This window comes from Triturus cristatus, chromosome 11, assembly GCF_964204655.1.
Source record: "Triturus cristatus chromosome 11, aTriCri1.1, whole genome shotgun sequence".
NCBI lineage: Eukaryota > Metazoa > Chordata > Amphibia > Caudata > Salamandridae > Triturus > Triturus cristatus.
Genome location: NC_140594.1, coordinates 164711809 through 164733635, shown reverse-complemented (window position 1 = coordinate 164733635; position 21827 = coordinate 164711809). Strand labels below are relative to the sequence as shown.

Sequence of the window (21827 nt, the reverse complement as noted above, 5' to 3'; positions counted from 1 at the left end):
AATACTTTCCGCACGCTCTGGAGCCACTTGATCAATAGCCGCTTGTAGGGTGTTAGTCAGGGTAATGCTTTCTAGATCAATGTTGCCTGTGTCGAGAATGGGAGGAGATAGCCTCTGTAATATCGCCCCTAAAGTCTCTGCCTGGATTTTATTCCAGCTCCGTACCTTCCTCCATTTGAGAGGAGCTAGTGGAGGAGGGCCATTCACGGGCGCCCAGCAAGAGATTAGGAAGTGTTCTGACCATGCGCAGGGTTTGATGTCCATGAGCCTGTCCCGCCCATCGGAGGACCAGATTAAATCTAAAGTATGTCCCTTTATGTGGGATGGGCGATCGACTATTTGGACGAGCCCTAAGGAGGACATTGCCATTTCTAGCTGTCTGGCATGAGGCTCTCTCGGGATCATTTCCCAATGGTGATTGAAGTCTCCAACCACCATGAGACGTTGGTACCGGGTGCTGAGATCAGATACGGTCTCAGTGAAATAGTCATAGAACCTCGGAGTTGCCACCGGAGGACGATAGACCACCAGGAGCAGGAGGCAAGAAGATTTAAGGGAAAATTTAATTCCTAATAAATCAGTGTTATCAATGCTCTCTGCGATGATCTTGGTGGCCATAAGCTTGGTTTTAAAGAAAATCGCCACACCCCCCCTCTCTTATTATCCTGCCTGTTATGCCAAACGGCATCAAATTCCCCAGGATGGGCAGCGATAATATCTGGGGCAGAGGTATCACCCAGCCAGGTCTCTGTTAATGCCAGGATGTCAATGTCCCCCTCCTGGAGAAGCGTGAAAATCTCCAGGTGATGTTTTTGTAGTGATCTTGTATTTAAGACCACTATATTTAAACCTGGAACATGATCCGAGTTGGTGCTGTTCAGGGGTGCATTCCTCGAAAAAGTATGGCTGCTAGTAGCCTGTGGCCTCCGAATGTTTTCCTTATCCAGTTTGGCAATGGTGACATTATTGAGCACGTGATGAACCACAGCCAACTGAAGCAGCTCCGAGGCAGAGTATCTTAGCCTAGGACCAGGGGTTATAGCCCCTAGCCCCGGACGGTCGCTGACGGGCTTGCCTTAGGCAATCTTTCAGGGGGTGAACAATCAGATGGCGGATCTGTTAAGTCGTCAGACTCAACAGATACACAAATGGGAACTTCATCCGCAAGTTCTTCAACCCTTCTTCCAGATGTGGGGCCAACCAGACATAGATCTGTTCGCCACACATGCAAACTCAAAATGCCCAACCTTCACCGCCAGGTTCCCACACCTGTTGTCCAAGGGCAATGCGATATGGATGAACTGGTCAGGCAGATTTGCGTACGCTTTTCCGCCTCTCCCGCTCATTCCACTGGTAGGACGCAAGCTCAAACAGTCTCTCAAGATGATCCTAGTTGCTCCAACATGGGCACGGCAACCATGGTTCACAACACTACTCGAACTCTCAGTAGTTCCAAATCATAAAATTACGTCTCTCCCCAAAGCTGCTAAAGCAGAACCATGGAGACACCCAGATCCAGCACAATTGAATCTAGCGATCTGGCTCCTGAAATCCTAGAGTTCCTGCACAGACGGACGCTCCCTCCCACTGCTGCTACCTACCTGCCTCCGCTGCCTGACGCCTGTTTGCCGCTCCTCACCACCTACCTGACGCCGCTGCCTGCATCTCGCCTCCGCCGCCTCCCAGGTACCGCCTGCTGCTTCCTGGTCGCCACCCACGCCGCTACCTTCACTCCTCACGCCCGCTGACCACCGCCACTTACCTGGTCACTCCTTGGGCTCCGTCGCTTCCCGCCGATTTTCCCGCCGTTTTCTCGGCGCCGCTGCCCCAGGCGCACACTCCCACTCCCGCCTCCTCCTTCAGTCCCGCCCCCCCTCCCTGCCCATTGGCCACCCCGCTCCCGCCTCCCGCTGACCCTCCCTCCCGGCTCCTTATTTATGACGCCCCCTCAGCGACCGCGCAGCGGACGCGCGCAGCGGGAGCGCCGACTGAGCGCCGAAGGTGCGCCAAAGGTAAGCCCGTCTGCGCCCGTCCGCGCCTGGACCGCGCCCAGCGCCAGACCCCCTGGTCCCCGCGCCCGCCAGCCCCCCCGCAGGACCTACGACTTCGCTACGCTCATCGCACTCAAAACCGCCCGAGCCCCCGGTTGCTACCGAGCGTCCCCGCGACGCACCCATGGACCCTTCGCCTGCCGATCCTGCAACTTCTCTTGCCTCCAAACAAGCACCACGCCCACCAAGACGGACAACAGCAACCACCTCAAGTGCATCCTGCTCAACACCCGCTCCGTCCACAGACACGCCGTGGAACTCTGGAACCTCCTCGACACTGCATCTCCAGACGTCGCCTTCCTCACGGAAACCTGGATGAACGACTCTTCAGCCCCCGACATCGCCATTGCCATCCCGGACGGCTACAAGATCATCAGGAAGGATCGCGTCAACCAGACCGGAGGAGGCATCGCCATCGTACACAAGAGCACCATTCGCATCTCGACTGACTCCATCGACATATTCAACGCCGCCGAATACCTGCACTTCCAGATCCACACCGACCCCAAGACTACCCTCAGAGGCACCCTCATCTACAGACCCCCGGGACCACGCGCACAGTTCTGCGAAGACATCGCCGACTTCATCAGCCCTCACGCCCTCCCCTCCGCCGACTACATCCTCCTCGGGGACCTCAACTTCCACCTGGAGAGCAACAATGACCGCAACACCACCGCCCTGCTGGATAACCTCGCCAACCTCGGACTTCAGCAACTGGTCAACACCCCCACCCACTTCGCCGGCCACACGCTCGACCCACTCTTCTCGTCCAGCAAGCACGTCACCTTCAGCCACTCCACCGGACTTCACTGGACCGACCACAGCTGCGTCCATTTCAGCTTCAGAAAGAACACGGTCCACCATCACCCGAAGCAGGCTCCCCACAGAAACTGGAGCAAGATCACCGCCGACCAGCTCGCCACCTCCCTCAGCCAGAGCCCACCTGTCAGGACCACGGACCCTAACACAGCTGCCCTCGACCTCACGCAGTGGCTGACCTCCTGTGCCGACGACCTCGCGCCACTGAAGAACCCCCTCACCAGGCCCAGAAGCAAGAAGGCCCCCTGGTTCACCGACGAACTTAAGGACTCCAAGAAGGCCTGCCGCACCCTCGAGAAGGCCTGGCTCCTCAACAAGACCGCCGACAACAGAACAGCACTGAAACTCGCCACTCGCAGACATCACCAGCTCATCCGCACCACCAAGAAGAAATCTCTGCGGGAACGACTGGACAAGAACGCCCATGACAGCAAGGAGCTCTTCAACATCGTCAAGGAGTTCTCCAACCCCAGCACCGGCAACAACGACATCACTCCCTCACAGGACCTCTGCGACTCCCTCGCCTCGTACTTCCACCGCAAGATCGCCAACATCCACAACAGCTTCGACATTTCACCCCCGCACCCATCGGTCGTACCTTCGCACCCCGCCGCCACCCTCCAGACATGGACCGAGGTGACCCCCGAAGACACGTCACGCATGATGAACACCATCCACTCCGGATCTCCGACCGACCCGTGCCCCCATCATGTTTTCAACAAGGCAGCCTCTACCATCGCACCCCACCTCCGAGACATCATCAACACCTCCTTCAACACAGCAACTTTCCCGGAGAGCTGGAAGCACGCCGAACTCAGCGCTCTGCTGAAGAAACCAACAGCGGACCCGACCGACCTCAAGAACTTCCGCCCCATCTCGCTCCTTCCTTTCCCCGCCAAAGTCATCGAGAAGGTCGTCAACAAGCAACTGGCAGCCTTCCTCGAGACGAACGGATCCCTCGACCCATCACAGTCCGGATTCAGAGCCAACCACAGCACCGAGACCGCCCTCATCGCAGCCACCGACGACATCCGAGCCCTGCTCGACAACGGCGAAACAGCGGCACTCATCCTCCTAGACCTCTCCGCAGCATTTGACACTGTCTGCCACCGCACACTAGTCCAACGCCTCAACGACACCGGCATCCAAGGGAAGGCTCTGGAATGGATCATCTCATACCTCTCCGGCAGAACACAGAGAGTACGCCTCCCTCCGTTCCGCTCCGAGGCCACCGAAGTCATCTGCGGCGTCCCGCAAGGAGCGTCGCTCAGCCCCACTCTCTTCAACATCTACATGAAACCCCTCGCTGCCATCGCACGCCAACACAACCTCAACATCATTTCCTACGCCGATGACACCCAGCTAATTCTCTCCCTCACCAGAGACCCCGACACCGCCAAAGCCAGCCTGCACGAAGGGATGACAGACGTCGCTGAATGGATGAACATCAGCCGCCTGAAACTGAACACGGACAAGACAGAAGTCCTCATCCTGGGACCATCACCCTCCGCATGGGACGACTCCTGGTGGCCCCCGGCACTAGGCACCGCACCTGAACCGACGGACCACGCACGCAACTTGGGCGTCATACTGGACTCCTCCCTATCGATGACCAGACAAGTCAACGCCGTCTCCTCAGCTTGCTTCCACAACCTCCGCATGCTCCGAAAGATCTTCCGATGGATCCCAACCGAGACCAGGAAGACGGTCACCCACGCTCTCGTCACCAGCAGACTAGACTACGGAAACACCCTCTACGCCGGTACTACGGCCAAGCTTCAGAAAAGACTTCAGCGTATTCAGAACGCCTCCGCCCGACTCATCCTGGACGTCCCCCGACGCAGCCACATCTCGTGCCACCTGAGAGACCTGCACTGGCTCCCGGTCAACAAGAGGATCACGTTCAGACTCCTCATCCACGCACACAAGTCCCTCCACGACCTAGGCCCAGGGTACCTCAACAGCCGCCTCACCTTCTACACGCCCACCCGCCGGCTACGTTCCGCTAACCTCGCCCTCGCCGTCGTCCCTCGCATCCAGAGAGCCACCGCTGGAGGAAGGTCATTCTCCTACCTGGCAGCTAAGACTTGGAACTCCCTACCCGTCCACCTGCGGATGACCCAGGACCACCTGGCCTTCAGGAAACAGCTCAAGACCTGGCTGTTCGAGCAGTAGCAGACCCCCTTCCCCAAGCGCCTTGAGACCCTTACGGGTGAGTAGTGCGCGATATAAGTTCCATGATTGATTGATTGATTGATAGAGTTCGGTCACCTTAACCTCCCACTGGACTGTTTGAACATTATTAAGGAAGCCAGACGCCCCACTACTAGAGCTTGCTATGCAGCTAAATGGAAGAGATTCGTAATTTACTGCAATAATAACAAAATTAACCCATTAGATGCTTCAATTCAGAACATTATCTGCTATTTGCTACATCTACAAAGATGTAATCTGGCATACTCTTCAATAAGATTTCATCTGGCTGCCCTTGCCGCCTACCTACAAAACAGACAACATTTGTCATTGTGTAGAGTACCCGCTATCAAGACTTTATGGAAGGCCTTAAAAGAATAATTCCACCCAGGCTGCAACCCTCTCCAGTGTGGAACCTAAACATTGTTCTTACTAGACTCATGGGTCCCCCATTTGAGCCTTTACACAAATGCGAATTACAATTCCTTACGTGGAAAGTAGCTTTGCTTGTCTCAGTCACCTCTCTCAGGAGAGTAAGTGAGATCCAGGCATTAACCATACAAGAGCCATTCTTACAAATAGATCGTAACAAGGTGGTTCTTAGGACAAATCCAAAATTCCTTCCCAAAGTAATCTCTGCTTTCCACCTTAATCAATCAGTAGAGTTACCAGTATTTTTCCAAAATCCTGATTCCGTAGCGGAAAGAGCAAGTCACACACTCGACGTCAAAAGGGCTTTACTTCACTACATAGACAGGACTAAAACCTTTAGGAAAACAAAGCATTTGTTTGTGGCTTTCTCTCCACCTCATAAAGGCAATCCTATTTCCAAGCCGGAATTGCCAGGTGGATAGTAAAATGTATTCAAATATGCAATCAGAATGCAAAACGTACATTAACATTTCCCTCTAGAGCGCATTCAACATGCAAACTGGGGGCTTCCATGGCATTCTTAGGGAACTTCCCCTAGAAGACATTTGTAAGGCAGCAACATGGTCTACAACACACACGTTCACCAACTACTATTGTGTAGATGTGCAGGCAAAGCAACAAGCTTCTGTAGGCCAAGCTGTTCTTAAGACACTTTTTCAAACCACTGCAACCGATACAGGCGACCGCCGCTAGGGGAGACACTGTTGTACAATCTATGCACAGAGTGTGAATTCTGCAGCTCATATGCCTCGAACGGAAAATGCTACTTATCAGTATGCATCTGTTCTTGGCATGTAGAGCTGCAGAGATTCACACGCCCACCCACCTCCCCAGAACCTGTATCTGTTCCAGTGTTATCTTACTTAGATACATTCTCATGGACATCTTTCTGTTTCTTACAAACTCCATCATTTCCCTTCATGGTGAAGAACAATCTGAGGATGGAGTCGATGCCCATGCGCACTATCGTCCAAGGGAGGAGTCACCTATCTTGTGACTACAAAAGACTTCTTCCAAGACAACAAGGTGCAAGCATCCAAGCCCAACACCAGATGGCGATCTATGCACAGAGTGTGAATCTCTGCAGCTCTACATGCCAAGAACAGATGCATACTGGTAAGTAGCATTTTCCTTATCAGTTCACCCTAGAGCGCACTCTACATGTAAAGTCGGGGCTTCTATGGAATTCCTAGGGAATATACCTATAGACGACGTATACAAAGCTGCAACATGGTCTACCCCTCACACATTCACAAAACATTACTCGGTGGATGTGTTAGCAGCACAACAAGCAAGAGTAGGCCAGGCAGTTTTACGTACACTATTTCAGACTACTGCAACAGCTACAGGTTAGCCACCGCTTTGGGAGATAACTGCTGTATAGTCTATGCAAAAGCATATGATCTACAGCTCATATGCCTCAAACGGAAAATGCTACTTACCAGTATGCATCTGTTTTTGGCATGTAGCGCTGTAGAATCATATGCGTCCACCTGCCTCCCCGGGTACTTATACCTGTTGCAGTTACATCTTACTTAGATAGATGTATACATTCATGGACATCTCCTTCTAACTACTCTTTCCTACTCCATTATCACCCGCTGCGGGAAAACAATCGAACAATGGAGTCGATGCCAATGCGCACATAAGGGAGGAGTCGCCTACCTCATGACTAGAAAGACTTCTTCGAAGAAAAACAAAGTTCAAACATCCTGGCCCAACACTAGATGGCAATCTATGCAAAAGCATATGATTCTACAGCTCTACATACCAAGAACAGATGCATACTGGTAAGTACCTGTGAGAAAGTGCCATCTTTCTTGCATGGTATGCCCCCACTTTTTGCTGAATTGCTGAATGTACTTTGACTGAGTGTGCCCTGGACTCCTGCCAATCAGGTGCCCAGGGCTTATGTTCCTTCCCTAAAACAAACCAAACCCAAATTGGCAAACCCTGGCCACATGTCAGCCCCTAGTAAATGGTACCCTAAGTACCCAGGACTTTGTGACCAAGGGAGACCTCTAAGAGCTGCAGCACACCTTGTGCCACCCTTAGAGGCCCTGTACCCTTACACAAACACACACTGCCTTTGCAGGCTGAGTGTTTGGGTGCAAAACCAAAACAAAGTCGACATGGCACACATCCCTGTGTGCCATGCCCATCACCTACACTGCCATGGCATACATCAGTCACCCCTCTAGCTGGGTGCCTTATGCCAATGGTGTGGGCACAGGAGCAGGAGCCCTGTGCCCCTACAGTGCCCAGGTCAATTCCTGAGCCCTGTAAGTGCAGTGCTGCCATTTAAGAGTACATGGTGCTGAGAGCTCGTCAAACACGAGCTCCACAGCACCATAATGGCAACACTAAAGACTGGGAAGTTTGGTATCCAACTTCTCAGCACATTAAACCCACACTGATGCCAGTGTGGGATTTAATGTACCCAGCACCCCAGAGGGCATCTTAGAGGTGCCCCCTGAAACCTAACCTACTAATCCACGTCTGCTCTGAGGCTGCCTAGGCTGCCACCCAGCAGACATGTTGCGGGACCCCTGGGTAGGAGAGCCCCTGCTCTCCTGGTCCTGCAACAATGCACATCCTGGGCGAGGTGCTAAATCTCCTCCCCCAGGATGGGCAGGGGGAAGCTTCAAAGGCATGCCGCCTCTGTGAGCTTTCCCAGGCCCCTGCAACCCCCCACTCTGGCGGGAAGCTTTGGCCGGAAACCCCAAATAAGGACAGGGGATGTGCCAGCCTGCCAACCCCACCCCTCAGGTGGGGGAGGCGAGGTGAAGCACATCTCCGGGCTCTCGCCATCTTGAAAATGGGGAGCCCTACCCTATCAGGACTAGGCTACTGCCCCCCTCCCACAGGAGAGAGGCAGGATAGGCGGTGTACCCACCCCAGGACGGGGACCCATTGGTCCCTGTCCTTCACCTACCTGTAACGCCCCTAAATCTAGTATTTAGGGTCAACCTGAACCTTCCTTCCCCAGATTCCGAAACTACAAGAAGAGCAAGAAGAAAAGAAGACCTGCCCTGCAGCTGCTAAGGAGGGGGAGAAACCAACTGCTTTGGCCCCAGCCCTACCGGCCAGTCGACCTCAAACCTGCTCCTACTCCAAACCCGGCATCTCTTGTGGCCAGCAACCTCAGAAACCCCGGAGGAACTGGCTACCTTTGAACTCTGATCCCCTGGGACTCCCATGAGTAGAGGCTCTACTCAGAACCTACCTTTCACCCCTGGCAGCAGCCCGGAACCGCGATCCCAGCCCACTCTGCACCAGCCAAGCCTGGCCGGTGCTGGAGTGAACTAAACCCACGAGGACGCCCCCACGGCGACTGTGACCCCGAGTCCGGCACCCAAGGACCCCCCTCGACAATCCTGAAGAAGCCTGCAGCCTCAGAACAGTGTGCCACCCCAACCGCGATCAATAGAGGGGAAGAGTTTCCGACACCAAAAGGCACCCCTGCACCCGTCGCCCCACGGCCCTCTGTGTCCAATCCTGGGGTACCTACCTATCCTCCAACTACCCAACTTACCTCTCGAAGTGGTGGTGGCACCTGAAGAGTCCTTGTCCCCGAGCTTGCAGTCTTTTTCCAAACCGGAGATTTCCCATTGAAATCCATTGAGCGCCCGAAGGCTCAAAAGCCCTCTGCACGCAGCCGCCCGAGGGGCCCTGGCAGTGAAAACTCTACACCTACCTACTTCCCCACTTGCCCTGAGTAAGTGACCAGGAGCCCAGCTCCCACAGCCGCGTGGCTTGCCAGACAGCAGCCACCAAACAAGGCCCCCCTATCCCTCAGAGGATAACATTGGGCCTAACTCTCTCTGCACCCGGCCGCCCTAGAGTCGCTGAGGGTGACCCAACTGTACCTACCTGACCCTGGGAGACCCCTGAGTCTGTGCCCAGAACCTCAACTCTGCCAGTCGAGTACTTACCCTTGAACCGCAAACTCTATTTTCCTCATAGGGTAACATTGACTGGCTTTTTCCTGAAATTTCTTCTAAGTGTGGACTTTTCAAATCTTCAAAAATCAGCAGAGTGACAAAAACGAATTTACTCACCTGCTCTTAGGTGAGCTCCCAGTGCTGGATCTTGGGGCCCAGCACTGACTCTGAAAAATACCCACAACTGTACTTGCCTTTAATTCATTTTTCTTCCATAGGAACCATTGACTGTTTTTCTGTGAAAGTTCTTCTAAGTGTTGATTTCTGCAATCTTTAAATATTCTTCAAAAATCGTATAATATCTGAAAACGTAATTACTTACCTGTTTTGGATAAAGGTCCCAGTACTGAGTTTAGGCACCCAGTACTGGATTACAAAAGTAACGAGAACATACTGTACCTATAACCTGAATTTTCTTCCATAGGGAACCATTGATTGTTTTCTCTGAAATATTTTCTAAGTGTCAACTTTTAAAATATCTAAATATTAGTTAAAAATCATTACAGTACTTAAGTCGACTTTCATCACTTGATTCTGAGAACTGACCCAGGACTGAATCTAGGATCCAGTCCTGGAATTACAAAAGTAATCTAAAAAGTAATCTGTTGCAAATAACTTGAATTTATCATTGAGCTCAATGTATTGTTGTGTTTAGAAATAGAGTTGCCTACTGCAGCTACTTGTAACTGTTTACTAAAGTCTATTGCATATACAAAAGTATTTATATGAAACATCTCCTGTCGAGAAAGTATATTTTAATTCCAAGTGTTGGTTCTAAAATAAAACAAGCATATATTTTTTATATATAAACCATTGGCCTAGAGTTCAGTTATTGAGTGTGTGAGACCATTTGCTGACTGGGTGTGTACAACAAATGCTTTACACTGTCCTCTGATACTGCCTTACTGCTCGACCAAGCTACCACTTTAGAGAGTAAGGTTATATCTAACTTTAACCTCTGTTAAACCCTTGGGGTCTGTGGACTCTGTACACCCTGTACCTATTAAGGAACAGTATATACAGAACCACTTTCTCACAGTAGCATTTTCCTTCTGCAAATGGGTTGGGTGCTTGACGGCTGGCTTTTGGGAGATCATTCAGAGATGCCTTGCTGAACCTATGAGGATCAAATATTAACCCCTTCGCTGCGGTGGAAATTCCGCCGCAGCGCTGAGGGGTGCGGGGGGCAGCGCGGTGGCGCGGTGCTCATGACGGAGCCACTCCGTCATGAGCCACAGTTGGGCTGTGCTCATGACGGAGTGGTTCCGTCATGACTCCGCCCACGGCGCTAATCGCCCGCACAGGCGGGGAATTAGCACCGCGTGGGAGGCACGGCCGCAGCATGACGGAACCACTCCGTCATGAGCACACGGCAACCGTGGCTCATGACGGCATGGTTCCGTCATGAGCACGGAACGAGTTAAAAGACTTTCTCCCTATTTCACTAAGCAAGGATTCTTTTTGTGTATGGTTAGATGTTTGGACCTTCAAGAAGTGTGATGCATGGTATTTTATTGGCACAATTTTAAGATCTTTAAGCATACGCCGTTCAGATGACCCAAAGGCTGTATCTTTATAAAACAAAAAGAATAGTACATTCAAAATTACATGAGGACATTGTACAAAGAACTCTGTGCTAAAAAAATAAAACAAGCATTGACCAAGCAAGTAGTTCTCGAGTTGGCTGCCAGCCTTTTGGGCTTGTCAATGCATGTTTTGTAATGGTTTTTGCAAACGTTGATTACAGTGGAAGCTGCCAGGCCTGCGTCACCAGAAAACAAACATTAGCTATAAACAAAAATATTTTTGATTTTTTTTTCTTTTTTTTCTTTTTTTCTTTTAAAAGCACTCCTTGCCAAGGTAAACCCTGGGACTGAAGAAGAGTACTTTTTGTGCGGGTGTGCATCTTGGAATGGGCAAAATACAGTCACTGCCAGTGAACATTGCCAATGGCTGAAATAGGTTGGCCCATTGCACCATGCTGTATGATATAGTTGGCAGAAAAACAAAATGTCAAACACAGTAACTTATCAATGAATGAATTAGGCAGATGGAAAGCTCTTAGAATTATCATATACTTATAGTTTTAATTAAATCAAACTATCTTGGCTACCTCCAGTTAAAGTAGATACATTGTGGGTTGTGGACTTGCTGTCATTTTACTGCATATTTTACTGCGATTTTGTTTGGCAAGGAATTCATGCTTTTTTGCATAATCTGCATTTATTTCCTGTGTATCCTTCCCTGTGCTATGCTGTTTCATGGATTTTTTCATATGGTATTGCACAGTGTGCTATTGCTCACCCACTCATTACCGCAGTGACTGCTCAGACCAGACAATTGAAAGGGCAAGTCATTATACAATACTACCAATCTCCCGTTAGTCCTGTTGTTCTTTTCTACTCTCTAAGCTGGTGCTGCAAAAATAAAGTGCAGGTTATTGCGTTAATTAATCAACTTATGTTTATAACTAAAGGAGGAAGGGGATGCTGATGATGAAGATGAAGATGATGAGGAGGAGGTTGATGACCTAGATGTGGAAACCAGCGGGAGAGAGGAGCAAGATTCAGAAGGTATTGCTTCAAGAAAGACATAGTATGCACGTGTATTTCACAGATTTAATATGCTATTGGAAGAATCTGTGCTTTCCATTTCCATAGTTTCTGATTCAACTTAGCAGCCAATAACGTCCAATAGACCCATGACTTATTTTTATTTTTACTTCAAATGGTTTGCAAGTGTCTGTTCTCTGTGTACTAAAGTGTGAAAGAAAACCAAAAGGAAAGCTAGGACTTGTTGCTGCTTCTATTATCTGAACAGTGACTATGGTGTTTCTTGTTGGGAGCATCATGATACCACATTCTCTAGGAAAGGTTGAAGAGGTTCAAAACGGTTTGGTATGCTCTTTTTGATCACTTCAGAGTGTTATGTGGATAGCTGAATAATGTGACTGTGCCTGCAACCATTCATCAGCAACCGTTTCCACTAGTTGAGATCATACACATATTTGAAAAGATTGATTTTTGGTCATTCATGTTTAATAATTAGGGTTTTGTATGTTGATAACACTGCTCTGAGAGCTATTGTTTTCTTGCTGTTTTCAGGAAATCATGCTGTTTTGTTTTTTTAAATACTTTGGAACAGTCCTGTGAATTGCAATACATGAGTTTTTGTTTGGTCAGTGATTAGAGGGGAGGTGATTATAAGGTCTGTGGCAATTGACCTGAAGTCAAATGCTTATTCTTCTAGTTGAGCAGGGTATGGCAATTAATGGCAGTCATTCTGCCAGGATTGCTATGTTAGAGGAGAAAATGTATGTTTGAGGCATATGAGCTGCAGATCACACACAGCATAGGTCGCCATCTGGTGGGGGGACCTGGATGATTACATTTTGTTGTTGTCCTGGAAGAAGTCTTTGTAGTCACGAGATAGGTGACTCCTCCTATGGACTATAGTGCGCATGGGCATCGACTCCATCTTCAGATTGTTTTTTTCCGCCATTTTGCTCACATGTGTTTGTTCGTGCTCCCGGTCGCGTTCGTTACCGATCGACCTTTCGACGCGCAATCCTTAACCCTATCGTCGGTATTGTCTTTCGATCGCGATCCCTCTTCGACGCGCATCTTTTAAAACCTACATTTCGATTCTGGTTGTCTACGTGGGCCGTCGGGCCCACCTGCGCCATCAGGCCCTTGGCCGATGGAAAAGACACCTTCCAAGAAGTGCCCTGTGTGGACACACATTCCCCCACACTGATCTGCACCAAGTCTGCAAACTCTATTTGTCGCCACAACTCGAAAGTCGACACTGCCAGTACTGCATCTCCTTCAAGTTGAAGAAAACCATCAGAGATCGACAGGCTCGAAGGGCCATGGCTCAAGCTTCAGCGCCTCCTGTCGACAACATCGTCCCAGAAACTCCAAATCAACAGGAGTCAGGAGACACCGAGGGACAGTTGGTCATCGATTCTCAAGACGAAGACCCCGATTCCGAAGATGATCAGCAGGCAGATGACGAAGCAGACTATGATGACAGCATTCCGGCAGGTCAACGGGTCGTAAGTACAGACGTTGACCCTACTCACCTCTCTCACCCTTCCATGTCGGACAAGGCTATGGTATCACCTTGACCCTCGGGCCTAGGTGGACGCCATTCTCACACTTCTGTCGCCCTGCCTTCTGGCCCGGCAACGAAGACGAAAATAAAGTCTTCAGGTGACTCTGGCTCGAGTCAACCTTCCCACCACTCCGACCACGTTCCGGTCCTGGAAACTACTTCCACCGAAGAAAGTGTTGGAACCTAGCCACCCCGAACCGAAAAAATCTCCGGAACCCAAGCCCCTACCGAAAAAACACTCGGAACCAAAGCACCCGAGTGCTGGGCTGTTGATTTGGGTGATGCCCCTGCCCCTAAAACAGTGGTAAAAAAACCTAAGAGTTGATATAGATCAGAAATTAACAATGAAGGATCAAGTTACGACCATGGTGGGCTCCTGCTTCCACGCCTTAAGCCTTCTGTGAAGGGTTTTCCCTCTTCTCCCCAAGACTGTCCGTAAAACTCTCCTTCAGGCACTGATAATTAGTCGTTTAGGCTATTGTAATGCCTTACTGGTTTCAGCCAATGAGTCTTCTCTGAACAGACTTCAGGCGGTCTGAAACACTGCAGCCCGCTTAGTCTCCAACTCTCCTGCCAGGACTCTCTCTTTGCCTCTTCTCCAAGGTTTGCCCTGGCTACACATCCGCAAGCGAATTCAGTACAATATCTGCTGCATAGTGCACAAGACAATTTATGGTAATAGCCCTGGATATCTAACAAATAGACTCATACGCTACCTCCCTCCCAGGACTCTATGATCTAGCTCTAGATCACTCCTTTTGGTACCCCGCATAAAGAAATACCGCATCGGGGAAAATCTTTTTACTATCTGGCCCCCTCCCTATGGAATTCACTCCCGAGTCCTCTTCGGAACTGTCGACTACTCACGATTTCGTAAACTTCTGAAAACTGCACTTTTCAGATTTTCTTCCCTGCTTCTCTAGGCACTTCCGCAACGCAGAGGTACCCTTCTGGAGGTGATTCTGGTGCTTTACAAGCTTCAAAAATATAATAAATATAAATACTGTTTCGCTACACATGGGGTTCCTTTCGCAATGTCAGTACAGGACACTGCCTGTACTTCCGCCATCTGCTGTAAGCAGGTCTTAATTACACCCCCATTATGTTACATTTGACCAGGGCCTCTGGAATTATGTGGCAGATGAGGGCCAAATCATGCGGCAGTGTTTCTAAGTATGCGGCAAGAAAAGCCAAAGTAGCAGACATTATGCTGCACATTTTGGGGTAATTTTACTTCATTAGTTTGTCATTTTTAAATTTGATATGACTGTCTGGGCATTAGTTGCAACTTCTTAGTACCAGTTTAACACCCAAATACAGCAGTAAGCTACAAAAAGATGACCAGTCAACCTTTGCAAAGGGCCTTCCGCTGCACAGCTTCACATGTCACTGCTTTTATAGTAACTTTTGAACTGTTTAAGCTAGATATAATTTTTTTGGTTTAAATCTGCAGATTATGCAGCAGAAGATGGATTATATGAGAAATGCAGCAAATTTATAATGATAAGAAAATCGATGCAGCCTCACAATCTCATAATTCCAGTCACCCCTGATGTGTCGCCTGTTTACAGAATAGGCGACGTACCACCCTACTTTCATTTCTAACCATTAAGGCTTTCATAGAATGCCTCAAACAAACTATTCCACCCTGAACGCCTCCCGTTCCAGTGTGGACATACCGCATAGTTCTCATCGCTTCACTCTTGCTCACTTTAATCCCTTTCTTGGAAGGTGGCTTCCCTTGTAGCCATACCTTCCCCCAGGTAGGTTAGAGGAACTCGCACTCTTAACTTGGAAGAACTTTTTTTTCAGGGCCATGATGTTAGAGTGGGTTTCAGAACTAAATCTTAACGTCCTCTTTTTCTGCCCAACTCCAAACCATATAAGGCATGCCTTTTTTCCAGTGCATTTATTGCACACTGGTTCCCCAAGCGCATGCAGATCTGCTAATCACCTATTGTCTGCAACATCCCCCGGATGCACCACCACTTTAGGGAGAACTGCTTTTCAGTCTATACACAGCATGTGTAGCTACAGTCACACATGCCACAAACAGAAAATGGTACCCTGTAGGCATCTGTTTGTTGCATGTAGTTCTCTAGATTTACATGCGCCCAACATCCTCCACTGTTGCCTGTGTATGTTATAGACATTTTCCTTACTAACATTACATTTCAATTACTTTTGCAGCGTGAATCTTTCTGGATTCATTATGCTGTGCATTATTCCGCGATCTGGTGGTTGGGTCCAGATTCGTAGTCTTTTCTTTTTTCTTTTTTTTTTTTTGTAGCCCAGGTGGGCGTTGACCTCCCACCATTTGGTGTACCTCTCGTGACGTCGGCGTACTTCCTGCGGAAGTCCCACCTTTGGGGCGCCATCTTCAGATTCTTTTTTCCGCCGTTGGGTCTGGATCGTCATCGAGAAGCTCCAGAGTTTTTAACGAAGGAAGAAGAAAAATAAACGAGTTTCATCGAAGGAGAAATTATAGAAGACTACAGAGAGGAAGAGCATACAGCTGGGAGGACGAAGAAGGAGGAGATCCTCGAAATCTTCGACGCCCATCGGAAAATGTGCACTCAGAGACTCTGAGCGCAATGGACAAGACACCCTTTAAATTCTGCCGTAACTGCCACCACAAATACGCGCAGAAGGACCAACATCCGGTCTGCAACCTTTGCCTGCCGATCGACCACGAGAGCAAGGACTGCAACGCCTGTTCCGTCTTCACGCCGAAGACACTCCGGGTGAGAGAAAGGCAGAGGAGAGCCAACTTCAACATGGAAGGCAAGGGTAAGGCCCCGTCGCTGTACGAACTGGGCCTCTCCACCGACGATGAAGACAACATCGCCGAGAGACCTGATGTCTTCACGGTCGCAGAGACCGATAAGAAAACGCCTGACAAGGTAGGAGACACGTCGAGTACGAAACCCCCGAAAGGGGCCCGAAAATCTGAGAGTGACTCTCGAAAAACCGATTTAAAGTCCTCGAAAGGAACACCGGCGCCGAAAATTTCGACGACCGCGAGTGGATCCAAAGACGAAAGGCCCAGCGGATCCTTCGAGAAGGACTCCCAGGTGCCGAAGGCCGCCGAGAAACAGAGTTCGTCGAAGCAGGCCCACGAGGCGGGGCGTTCAGCGACAAAGGACAAGGCCGCGTCAGCGCAAACTCCGTCGAAAAGACCAGCGCTCGACGCCGAACATGCCTCCGACATGGAGAAGAAAAAGAGAAGGCTCGAGGCGGAGATGGAGAGCATCCTTCAGAGGAAGAAGGAGTTCGATAAAAAGTGAAAAAATTCAAAATCCCACCGAAACCGTCGACGGATGTCGTCGAGATTGAAGAACAGGAAGAGTTTGACGCTGAAGAGCAGTCGAGAGATCCTGAAGAGGAGGAAGAAGACCCCTACTATGAGGGAGAAGATGAGGAAGAGGAGCCGCAGTCGATCTACGGCTCGGCGCCGTCGACGACACATGAGCTGGAATGGCAGGACATCGACGCCGAAAATTTCCAAAGAGCCCGTGGAGACCTATCCTTCGAGGCCTTCGCCTCCAGACGACATTGGGGCATACAACATGGTCGTCAAGAGCGCTGCAGCAGCTTTTGGCGTGAAATTGGACGAGGAGAAGCCGAAAGCAGATTTTCTTTTCGAAACACTGCTCCCCATCCAGACTAGGAGCCAGTTCCTCCCCATGCTCCAAAGCATAATGAACCAAGGGAAGGAGGCGTTCAAGGACCCAGGAACTTGCAGATCCATCACTCCCAGAACAGAGAAGAAACACAAGCACTCCTCACAGGACCCGCGATATATAAATGGATCAGTCACAGCTGACTCCATCATTGCGTCCACGGCCAGGAAAAGGGCCAATGTACCGGCAACCTCAGGGCCGCCTCCCGACAAGGAGAGCAAAAGGATGGACCTCACTGGGAGAAAGGTTGAGAGAAATGCGGCAATGCACTGGCGCATGGCAAACTCCAATGCCCTATTGAACAGGCACCAGTACCAGCACTGGGACGAGATGGGAGAACTAATCAAATATCTCCCCGAGCAATACCAGCAGAGAGCTTCCCATCTGGTGGAGGAAGGGAAGAATATTGCAAACTCATGCATTAAGACAGCATTGGACGGGGCAGGGACATCGAGCAGACTGATGGCTATAGGAATCACTGAAAGGAGGCAGGCCTGGCTCATAATTTCAGGATTCAAGCAAGTGGTCCAGAACAACATACTGAACACCCCTTTTAACGGTGAGACGCTGTTCGGTGCTCCGGTGGACGAAAAACTCACCCAACTGAAGAAAGAAAATGAGACGGCAAGGTCCATGGGGGGCCCTGCAATCCAGAGGGATGAGAAGAGGCACCCCAGCTCGGAGACCCTATGGAATGGGAGGAAACCAGCCGGGAACGTCACACCAGACATTCCAGCAAGGACAGCAGGGTGAAAGTCATGGCCAGCAGGGACAGCAGAAACAAAACTGGCAGTACCAGCCTCGAGGCCAGTCCTTTCGTGGGAGGGGAAACGGACGTGGCCAGAGAAGAAGAGGGGGAGACCAACCCTCATCAAAGTGACTCCGCACGGAAGAAAATGCTCACCCCCAGTATACCCCGAGGGGTGAAGCACAAAGTAAGCACAGTAAGGGGGGTACACAAACCAAACGCCTACGAGCATGCAACGCCAGTAGGCGGAATACTAGGACTTTACCTTCAACAATGGCAAAAAATAACCTCAGACAAATGGATACTCGCCGTCATACAGTACGGATACTGCATAGAGTTGGAGAAAAGACCTCCAAACAGGAAACCAAAGAGAAGACAACACTCTGGTCAAGAGCTTACTCAACTCAGGGAAGAGGCGCTACAACTACTCCAAAAGGAAGCCATAGACCAGTGCCATGCAGAGAAAGGAACAAGGGAGTGTACTCAAACTACTTCCTGGTCCCAAAGGTGGACGAAACACTAAGACCCATCCTGGATCTATGGTTCCTAAACAAATTCATTAAGACGCAAAAATTCAAAATGACATCGCTACAAGAAGTGCTACCTCAAATACGAGGCGGAGACTTCATGTCCACCGTGGATCTCAAAGATGCCTACCTGCACATCCCGATGAACAGGCGCCACAAAAACCTGTTGAGGTTCAACATCAACCAGGATCATTACCAATTCACAACCCTGGCATTCGGTCTAAAGTCCGCCCCAAGGGTATTCACAAAATGCCTTGCAGCAGTAGCAGCGTACCTACGGAGGGAAGGGATTCATGTTTATCCTTACCTAGACGACTGGCTAATCAAAGCAAGTACTCGCGACAAGTGCGAGGAGCACGCAGAGCGGGTGACAAGAACACTAACAAACCTGGGGTTCTCGATACACTGGGCGAAGTCATCAATGGAACCAGAACAGGTGAAGATCTTCCTGGGAGCGCAGATCAACACCTTAGACAAAACGGTCATGCCCAGCGACAGGAGAACAATAGCCCTGCTGAAGGAGACGCGTCTCTACCAGAAGGGGCGAGCTCTGACAGTGAGAACAGCGAGCAAGATCATGGGTATGATGGCGTCGTGCATTCACCTAGTCCCCAATGTACGGCTTCACATGAGACCGTTCCAGGAATGGCTGCAACAAAAATGGTCACAAGCAAACGGAAGTTGGGAGGATCTAGTGGTTGTTACGCACGCAGTGCAAGAGGAGATAGCATGGTGGAACAGGGAGAACATAACTATAGGAAAGCCCTTGACACCACCAAACCCAACTGTGATCATTACCACAGACGCATCACAGATAGGATGGGGAGCGCACATGAAAAAGCTCAGAGTGAGGGGTCTGTGGACTCCAGCAGATGTGGTCAGACACATCAACTACCTGGAATTGAAGACCGTACTGCTAGCCCTGAAGGCCTTCCAGAGGCAGCTATACAACCCAAAAGTGTTGATACAGACGAACAATACTACCACAATGTTCTACATCAACAAGCAGGGAGGAACACAATCGTTCCCCCTTTCAACTCCAGCACAAGAGATTTGGAGGTGGGCCATCCCACTCAAAATAGACCTGCTGGCGATACACCTACCAGGGAAGGACAATGTGGAAGCCGATTGGCTCAGCAGGCAGACCTCGGCATCCCACGAGTGGGAGCTCAATCGACAGGAAACGCAAAGGCTATTCAAAAGGTCGGGTACACCGACAATAGACCTGTTTGCAACACACCTGAATGCAAAATGCCAAAACTTCGCATCCAGACAAGCAGAAAAAGAGTCCCAGGGGAATGCCCTATGGATAAGTTGGTCAAGGACATTTGCATACGCTTTTCCACCAATACCACTGATACACAGGGTACTCAACAAGTGCAAGACCAGCAACATGACAATGATCCTGGTGGCACCACAGTGGGCAAGACAGACATGGTACTCACAAATAGTGGAGATGGCACAGGGACCTCCACACAAATTCGCAAAAAGAAAGGACTTGCTCTCCATGCAGAACGGAGAGGTTTTACACCCCGAGCCAGAGAGCCTCGGACTGGCAGCTTGGCTCCTGAAGACAGAGTTCGCACACCTTAAACTACCTCCAAGCACTATGCGAGTGCTGCGTGAGGCAAGGAGACCAACACCACAAAAATGTTATGGGGATAAGTGGAAAAGGTTCACAATGTGGTGCAGCAAAAATAAACTGCAAAATAAATTGACAAAGGAATCAACGGTGCTTAGATACCTGACACACCTTCTAAAGGCAAAACTATGCTCATCGTCGCTGAGGGTCCACCTAGCGGCGATCGTAGCTTACACACGAGGTGAGACAGGAGGAAGCTTCTTTACGTCACGGGTAGTAAAGAGATTCCTGGAAGGGGCAAAAAGAATAGCGCCACCAAAGAGGATGCCGCCTCTGGCATGGAACCTCAACATAGTCCTGACGGAACTTATGAAGGCGCCCTTTGAGCCCATTCACAAGGCCTCCCTTCAAATGCTAACAATGAAGACAACCTTTCTGGTGGCAATAACCTCACTGCGCAGAGTAAGCGAGCTGCAAGCGCTAACGCTGCAAGAGCCCTACATCCAGATACACAAGGACAGAGTCGTAATGAGAACGGACCCACACTTCATGCCAAAGGTGGTGTCAGCATTCCATATAAATCAAACAATTCAAATACCAAGTTTCTTTCAGAACCCAGCAACAAGCGCAGAGGGCACTGCACACTCTAGACGCTAGAAGGGCGGTGAGGCACTACATGGAGAGGACAAAAGAACACAGGAAAACCAAGCAGTTTTTTGTGTCCTTCGCAACGAGCTTCCTGGGTAGACCAGTATCAAAGAGCATTATTGCACGATGGATTGCACTAACAATACAATTCTGCCACAAACAGGTGGGGCAAGAACTACCTGAGGGGCCACGGGCCCAGTCCACAAGGAAGAAGGGAGCAACAATCGCCTTTCTGGCAAATACACCCATTCAAGACATATGCCTGGCGGCAACATGGGCTTCAGTGCACACGTTCACCAAGCACTATTGCGTGGATATACAGATGAACAAGGAAGCACAAGTAGGACAGAAGGTGCTCCAACATATATTCAACGACCAACGCTCATCTTCCACCCAGCCGCCTCAGAGATAACAAACCGCTATAAAATCTATGCACAGCATAGTGAATCCAGAAAGATTCACGCTGCAAAACGAATAGTTTCTTACTTGTCGGTGTAGTTTTGCAGCTTGATGATCTTTCTGGATTCGCTAGCGAACCCACCCACCTCCGCCAGGAAGATGAGGCAGGAGAAAAAAGGGTGGAAGGACAAAGACTGAAATAACAAGATAAAACTAAAAGGATATATATAAGGAAATTACTTAACGCCTAGGGTTAAAAAAAAAAAAAGGAGAGGAAAGGGAAAAAAGAACCCGAAGATGGCGCCCCAAAGGTGGGTCTTCCGCAGGAAGCACGCCGACGTCACGAGAGGTACACCAAATGGTGGGACGTCGACGCCCACCTGGGCTACAAAAAAAAGAAAAGAAAGACTACGAATCCGGACCCAACCACCAGATCGCGGAATAATACACAGCATAGTGAATCCAGAAAGATCTTCAAGCTGCAAAACTACACCGACAGGTAAGAAACTATTAGTTTCCACGGTCATCTCTGCCATATCGCTATGCTCCATCTACAGTCTCATCCTCTGTGTGTAAAAAACAGTCTCACAATGGATTAGATGCCCATGCGCATTACTAGTAATAGGCAGAGTCACTAGGTCCTGTGACTCGAAAATACTTATTTGAAGGAAAACAACTGTACACG

General features: G+C 49.8%; 1 protein-coding gene across 3 annotated transcripts in view; it reads left to right on the top strand.

Moving 5' to 3' along the window:
* Positions 1 to 21827, top strand: part of SETD1B (SET domain containing 1B, histone lysine methyltransferase) — a 476309-nt gene that overhangs the window by 267819 nt on the left and 186663 nt on the right. For 2 of the 3 annotated variants that reach the window (XM_085633203.1, XM_085633201.1), the window contains exon 11: positions 11916 to 12012. In XM_085633203.1, coding sequence (XP_085489329.1) covers positions 11916 to 12012 — 97 coding nt within the window. The remainder of the gene's footprint in view (positions 1 to 11915; positions 12013 to 21827) is intronic. The other variant, XM_085633202.1, reaches the window with a different exon arrangement.